Below are 8,332 nucleotides of genomic sequence, written 5' to 3' on the forward strand. Positions count from 1 at the left end.
TGACCTGCTTAACTGTACCATTGCAGAAAGCATGGATCTGAATGCGAGTTTTCAGAAGCTCAGAGAAAAGAATTCGAACGGTAAGATAACGTTCCGGCTATGGACCGGTAATGGGCTAAATTACGAGTTGGCATCGTCCCTGCTATGGGTCATCACCGGAAGGCATCTTGTAAGACGTAAGCGATCCCGCGGAAGCATCGCCACCTGTGGGCAAAACCACATGCGAGTTGCAAAGTCCTAACCAATTCTATTTGTCGTATATTTATCTGCAACCTTATAAAATCGATTCGTTCCTCCAATGTCAACTTATGTTAGATCAAGTACGATCCTCGCTGCAAATTGTAGTTGCATGTACTAGCTCATGTCGCAATAAGACGTATAAATTAGTATACTTTCGGATTTAATATATTTTTCCAAATATCAAGCTCAGTTTATATTTTTTTACATACCAACTAACCGGGTGACTATACAGTCCCGAACCAAAGCCTTATGTTGCTGTTTGACTGTTCTTCCAATATGCTAGAACTTGTTTTACACTCCATAGTTCAAACTCCATAGACCAAACTTTTGACGCGGACCGCCAACGTATTTCCTGCTTTACATTTTGCCCGCCGGGGATGAATAATCTTCGACCCGTGATTTAGGGGTTACATCCATCCGTACAAAATAGCATCTATGCAGTATAATATTGTTCATTGTTCTTTTCAGAATTTGCAAAAAGCGTAAGACAGTTCAACGCTACAGTACAAAACCTGAAAGATGAAAACGATCGAAGTAAGATACACACGTACGCTGCATAAATTACACTATTTTTTATTATTATTTATTATAAATGAAGATTTATTTTTTCGTCAAGATTTGTCCTCTGTTAAAGTAGTGTGTCCGTGCGAACAGTACAGTTCCATCACACAAAAATTCAAAATGCAATAACTTGCATAGAAAGTAGGCCTGTGGCAGAATGTGTTTCGAAATTTGAAGTGGCATCGACCAATTATATTATTGGTATATTATTAAATCGGTCAAGTACGCTAGGTGTATAGAGTCAATTTGATAGACCGCACCATATGTACCCGAACTGATCAGAAATTGTCATATGCATTGAGCTTGCGATTTCCCGCTTGCACCTAGTATCAGCAAGCTGCTGTCTCAATACGACATGTTACGACAGATTCACACTATGCCAGACAGACACTGCAACCGATACTAACATCTTGAGGCGGAAAATCGCACCTTGATTCCGAAGATTCTATGAGCATCCCAACAATACTGGGTGCGAATTACGGGCCCTTGGGAGCCGAAAACTAAAGTCGAAGATTGAGTGAATTTTACATGTTGCTATATGATCATGATTGCACATTTTGTTCAATACATTGACACCAAGCGTACTTTGATGATTATCCACACGTGGTGTAGACAACTATAGACAGGAAGGCAAACTTTGTTAGTATTTGAATTAGCAATGTGACGACACATGACATCATGTGTTCGCGTTTAATGTTCATTTTCACGTTCGCAGATAACGAACCCGAAATATTTAGGGTTCTCTCTACAAAATAGCGCGAACAATACATTGTTCATTGTTCTATATACGATACGTGCATGGTCATTTTAGAAACTAGCGCAACGCGGGCTTTCGCTCGAAGACGCCCACGAACGCCCTCGCTGGAGGCGCTTAACAAGGGCCCAAAACGTATTATCTTGATGTTCTTTTGTTTCCTGTTTTCTTTTGCCCTTTTCTTTAATTATTTAATTGAAAGTCGATATATATATATATATATATATTCTAGAAACTGCAAAAATGGAAAGAAAATATTCATTTTATTCCCGAAGCTTTTCGGCTGACCCTCGTCAGGGGAATATCGTCAGCAATAATGCGAGAATTCGAATAACTATGTTCAGCAACAATATATATCGCTAATTATGATGTCACACAGGAAATATACAAAGTTAGGAAAACGAGAGAACTGAAGCGTTGGCATGGAGATAGCGAAGCAAAACAAGTTAGTGCGCGATTTTCAAATGATACACAAATTCTTTCTGTTGGCATAGACTAGGTTTGCTCATAGTGATGATGGTGGACTCAAGAACAGACAAATGAAATAAATTGCGACCCTTAGCCAATATAGAGAACATGTCCTCGTGATAGTTAGCAGCACACGTATGATTTTCTAGTAAATGTTTGCCTATAGAAGATTTTTGACACATGGCCTGGTTATGTTCAAGAACAAGCGGATTGTTAAGCTGCGAATTTGAGATATAAGATTTGACAGATGGCGGAATGTGCTCTTTGATACGGTCCTGCAACCGTTTGGAAGTTCTCCCTACGTACCGACAATCGCAGTGGCACTTGAATTCATAAATTACGTTGCTTTGTTTTATAGCCGGGAGAACGTCCTTTCGGGTTGCAGGAAACATTGGTATCGTGGTAAAAACAACATTGGTTTTCACCGCTGGATAACAGCGGTAGACTGCTGAAGTTATCTGTTTCTCAAATCGAGAAGAAACCGGGCCAATCCAAGGAAGATGAATGTACACATCCCTATTTTCACGAGAAATTACTTCGGGGGTTTCTTCTGGTTTGGTATCATTCCAATGACTTAACTTTTTACATATTGTCCGCTTAATAACATACTCTGGGTATCCGTTGTCAATGAAAATTTTACGGATGTAGTCAAGTTCATTATTCAATTTGACCTCGGAACAAATCATCAACGCCCGGTGAACCAAGGTGCCGATTAAATTGATTTTACGACTTTTTGGGCTAAAAGAGCTCCATCGAAGGTAATGACCCGAAAATGTGGGCTTCCTATAAACGGAGGTAAGGAATTTTCCATCCCGTTTCTCCACAAGAACGTCAAGGAATGCCAGGCGATTGTTAATTTCTTTTTCCGACGTGAATTGCAATGCTGGATGTAGTTTGTTTAAATTTCCCAGGAAAGTATCACAGTCAGATTCATTATCGAATATCACGAACGTGTCATCGACATAGCGATGGTATGATAAGGGCGGTTTGATAGAAGAAGAGAAGAGCTTATCTTCATGAAATCCTACAAATATATTGGCTAGAATAGGACCCAATGGTGATCCCATTGCTACACCATCAGATTGTCGGAACATGATATTGTTGAAACTAAATTCAACAGAACACACAGCGTTTCTCATCAATTCCATGAAGGTAGCTCTCGAGAAAGGAGGGGGTATTAGCTTACCGTTATATAGAGCATCAGCGCAAATATTCAACGTCTCATTTAGTGGTACGTTGGTGAAAAGGCTCTTTATGTCGAATGAGCCTAGGAAATTATCGCGCGCGGATAGCTGTGAGCGACGCATCTCATCAGCGAAGGTAAAAGAATCGCGTACGCAATGCGACCCGTAAAGTTCGCGAAAAATGGAAAGACAATACAATGCGACCATACAAAAGCTGAGCGATGCAAACTATCAAGGTAAGAGAGTACCATTTAATATATTGTTTAAATTAAACCATTATTATTTCTATATATTATACTCGAAGATCCAAATTTTTGGTGAATCAATTTCTCCGTTACAGGGGTGTGACAGTTTCATCACACGGGGGAATTCAAAATAGAATATCTTGCGCAGAAAGTATGGCAGATAGCTATTTGAAATATGTAGTGTGACTTATACAAGAAACATAGCATGTTCATTTATTATTTTCTCAGCAATTTGTGTGAGCATCAACGGTCTTTCATGTCATTTTTAATCTTCCAAATCGGCGTAGAGTCAATTTGACAGATGGAACCATGGGAAAGGAAAAGGAAACGTGTGATTTGGAAATTTTTCCGAGTAATTGGTCAATTTTCCTGCCCCGACTCCCGAAATACCCGCTTTAACCTTCTACTACCAGTGTTGACTATGAAAATAACGCTCTCGAAGTAGGCTTACCAGTCTGTGCGCCAGTTTTTGATCGCATTTGAACACTTTTTCTAGAAAAAGAGGACACATTCCCAAGAATTACGACATTTGGAAGTCCTCCGAGGACAATTTCAATTTATTGAACAAACAGGACAGATCCTCTTAAAAGAGGACCTATGCTAACCATACCAAATAGGTGTAGGCCTGTGGGGTCAATTTGGAAGGTGACGCTATGACTTGCGAGCCGAATTTGTCAGGGAATGTCCAAAAATTGAAACAATTTCAATCCACGTGTCCCTATAAGACCGGCAGAAACATGGCAGATTACTTGCTTTAGCGCAGTGGTTCTCAGCCATTTTGTCTTCGCGGACACCCTTTGGACCGTCACAGACTCCCGAGGACCCCCACGCTCCCCAAGACTTAGTTCAGTTTTAGCTCAATTATCATGCATTCGTTATTTTTCCTGTGCGAATATTAACTTTGGACTCGTGATGAATGGCAGCACAATGACTTTTCTTGAAATTAACTTCTTACTATTTATGTAGAATTTGAGAAGACTTTTATTGTTTCAAAGCGAATTCTGTAGCGGCATTTCGTGAAATACGCGATCGTGTCTTGAAAATCCGCGCCGTCGATTTGTCAGGAATGAGTGCGGAAAATCCATTTCCCAAAGATAGGTCGTAGAGAAATTAATGATAATGCGTAACGCTTCCGACGACACCTCTGGGTATGATCGCAGCAAAATTGAGAAACAGGTTTTTAATAAAAATATAACGACCAGCCTATTAGTCATTTCTATCTATAGCAGCTCATCCTGAAGTTATTCTGGAATAGCGGTTATGTAGCCTATATCACAGAAGAAAAGAGATTTTTGCAAACAATTTTTTTCCAAAATCCCAACAAAACATCTCAATAAACAACAATATGTTTGTATCAGTAGGCTATATCGGCAATTCGGCAATTAAAATAAGTTTGCAATTGCACAGTAGAATATTTCATCGCACTCTGTTGATGTGAGTCCTGAAGCATTAGAAACTATGAAGCGATACTGCATCTGGATTTCTCTAATTAAAAAAAATACGAATTGGGTTATCAACCATTTTGCGAGTTTGGGGACATCCTGAAAATACTTCGCAGACCCCTAGGAGTCCGCGGACCATCGGTTGAGAATCACTGCTTTAGTGAAATCGTAATAGGTATTTTGGAAAATTGATTGCAGTGAATCGGAAATTTTACTTTTGGACTCATGAAACTGCAATATTTCTAATTTTCCAACATCGCCGGACGAACCATTGAACAGAAACATGGATTCAGAGATAAATCTTTAACACCAAACTTCTCATTTTATACCAAACTGACGTTATTGTTTTGCAGCGTTTATCGAAGTGCGGTCTCTTATTTCTAACAAGTCGTCCGGAATCACAAGTTTTATCGAAGAAAACTATGTTCGCAGAGACTTGCTTGGTGACTACTATTTTGATTTAGTTAGGCCGCTTTACGTCTGCGTCAGTCCAGGCCCTGTTACAAATGAGAAATAAATGATAACAAATTTATAAAACGTTTATCCTATCAAACAGTTTTGAACAATTAGGAACGATAAATATTGATGTATTTCACATGAAATCGAATTAATCTTTGTTTTTCTCAGTTTCCTTTTATTCGTTCAACGTAACTAAAACACTTATGCTTGTGTTATGGCACAGTCAGTGTCCTTAGCCTAGCTGTAGCGTATATAGGCTACAGATATATAATTTTATACATTTGGCTAAATTGAGAAATGGCATTGTCTCTGCTGTGGGTCATCACAGGAAGGTGTTTTATCTTGAGCCTGTGATTTCGAGAAAATTTCTGATCTCATCGTGTAAGTTGGAAGCTATCCAATAGCATCGCCGCCTGTGGGAGAAGCTGTAACGAAAATGTTACCCTGCTTGCTTTAGTCAATATAACTCGAGGGGAAATACATTTTATCTACTAACTGCATAAATACACTAACGTTGAGTATAATTTGTAATCGAACTTTTTATTGTTAAACTATTTTTTTCGAATGAAAGTAGCAGAATTATAAATCGGCCTCAGCAAAGTTTTCCGAGGGCGCAATTCGTCTTGTTCAGGTTTCCGGTACACATCAAGAGCTTACGAATATCGCTAATACCAACAACCCCTATCAAATATTGACATCGATTTACTTTCGACTTTATAGTGAGAATTCAACACCGTCATTGACGAGTTAAGACCCGCCCTGTAAAACCCGATTGCGACAACGGAAAACTTTAACACCGGTTTAAGTTGTTGGATTTGCTGATTTTCAGATGTGTGCGATTTCATCTATGCGGAAAAGTGCTTTTTCCTGGTTATGCCTGTATCAAGAGTAGCCAAACCCGAAGCAGAAGCAGAATGTATGCAACGCGGGAGTCATCTTGCTAATATATATAGCCGTCTCCATTATCAGCAATTGCAATCTTTAATTCGCTCCAGATCACCGATCGGATCCAAGCACAATCACGTCTGGACGGGGATGGCTATGGACATACAGGTATGTATATATAAAGCGTGTGGCATAATACAAATAGTTAGACTCTATCAGAACATTGATAATTGTCCGAAAACTTCATTGACTTTACATCCACGAAATGATTCCATTTATCGGTGCAGCGTTCCAATTTTCGGCTTTTTAATGTTCCGGGCCAAATATATAACTCCATTATGCTGCGGAGTTGCGGGACATTGGCTGTCCACCGGACCTATACATCCCAATTCTCTTCCGGATTGATCGACTTTCTTATTTCATAAGAATACACATTTCCGACATTAAGTTTTATTTTTGACGCGATATAGAGACTAATAAATCCCGCAGAATAATGCATGAGTCGCAACATTTGAATATTCTATTGCAATAGAACTAAATAACACCAACGGCAACTGCGATGAAAAGAGATGCAAAATCTAGGTTAATGAGCGCCGACGAGTCTACGGCCGAGCTGCTTATTAGTATAGATCTTCCTCGTCGTATCAGAGACGATGTGGAAAACTGCATTAACGCGAAGACCAAATATAAAGTTTAAAAAACTATATATGGTAGTAGAGTTCCAAAATATCATCTATTTGTTGACAGGCAAGGGGAATCAGACTGTCTAACGGCGAATTGGCTCCATCTCTACCATGGTACCCGGGTAGACCATTATTGACAGCAGACGCTATTGCCGTGGGAATTCATGCCAATTCTGCCGCCCCAGCGGTTGAGGATGGTGTGTTCGATGAGAATGTAGCTGGCGGCTTGTACGGAGGATTATGCGAAAAAGATCTAAACAGAACATCCACGTGACACGACCATATAGTGTTACGCTATCAAATGTCTTTACTACATTTCGTGTATATCAAATTTCAATATTTTTTTTTTATAGTTCAGTGGTTGCTTTTGCTTGGTTTTATAGTTATAGTTTGGCCAATGCATTGATGATCGAATATCGTGCCCTTCATATTTTGGGTTTAAGATAATGATGAATGGTCTTATTCCGGTAGATAAGCCAATGCCAATGCCGAAAAACGACCATAAGTGAAACAAGATTTCTTGTGAAGGCTACGATATATTCTCTGCTCAAGCCGAAAATTGTTTCCGACAGATTTTGGGCAGTGATAGCATGATATGTTGACATGACACAGCTCTTGAGTCGATTTAATATAAATTGCGACTGTGGCGCAATTTTGTAAAGTGTGTATTTTCACGAATTCATCTAAGTTCTAATACCAATTCATAGCGTCATATTTCGTCAAGTTTATCAGTCATTTACAGACGGGTGCGATCACAAGTTTGACTACAATCGTCAGTGGCTGCTCATCACAAAACAAGGTATAGGCTACCCTCTATAGAGGGTCAAGACTAAAAATCTCCGCAAAGAATTGTTTTGTTCGACATGGCGTCACAATCTTATATTCTGACATGCAAACGTGACATGAGAGTGATGTGCGGTGAGGATTATGATTAGTAAGGCACTGAGTCAGATTCGCAACTATACAAACCTGAAAGGTTAGCTGGTTCAGTTGACGACTTGCTTCTTATCATATTATCACTCTTCACACGGAGGCTACGAAACAAGGTACTACATATCCACAATTGGAGGTGTATGAAAAACAGCAACATCAGAAAGAGAAGGTTATTTTTCGGATTATTATGTAAATATTCGGTGCGGCAGATTAATTTGTGCCTAACCTTGTATAACTTCATTACGCTGTTATTGTACTAAACAAAGCCAAATTTTACAATCCGTGGCGATTTGATTTCGTGGTATTTCTGGTTCCTGAACATTAATATTAGGATTTTCGTAATCGGGGCGATAATAACACTCGATAAATACCAGTTATTATATATTCGGCGCTATTATGATGGATTGTGCTACAGTGTTGGGATGACTCGAGTCATGACTTGACTCGAGTATGACCCGAGTCACCTTTTTCGTATGAC

At 39.4% G+C, this 8,332-nt stretch overlaps 1 protein-coding gene across 1 annotated transcript; it reads left to right on the top strand.

The window, feature by feature from the left end:
- Positions 1–3,388: 3,388 nt before the first annotated feature.
- LOC145458093 (uncharacterized) lies at positions 3,389–7,535 on the top strand. The gene is made up of 4 exons (XM_080336409.1): positions 3,389–3,443; positions 5,248–5,337; positions 6,183–6,406; positions 6,986–7,535. Exons 1-4 carry the CDS (start codon positions 3,389–3,391, stop codon positions 7,193–7,195), a joined length of 579 nt encoding a protein of 192 aa, XP_080192535.1. The 3' UTR covers positions 7,196–7,535.
- Positions 7,536–8,332: the final 797 nt, after the last annotated feature.

Source organism: Botryllus schlosseri, chromosome 15 (genome assembly GCF_051294905.1).
Source record: "Botryllus schlosseri isolate E-star chromosome 15, Bs_hap1, whole genome shotgun sequence".
NCBI lineage: Eukaryota > Metazoa > Chordata > Ascidiacea > Stolidobranchia > Styelidae > Botryllus > Botryllus schlosseri.

Bases quoted from the DNA above. Each gene is read 5' to 3' on its own strand.
- LOC145458093 (XM_080336409.1), top strand. From the start codon at position 3,389: ATGGAAAGACAATACAATGCGACCATACAAAAGCTGAGCGATGCAAAC. The intron at 3,444-5,247 runs GTAAGAGAGTAC...ATTGTTTTGCAG, and splicing joins GAGCGATGCAAACTATCAAG to CGTTTATCGAAGTGCGGTCT. The intron at 6,407-6,985 runs GTATGTATATAT...ATTTGTTGACAG, and splicing joins GGATGGCTATGGACATACAG to GCAAGGGGAATCAGACTGTC.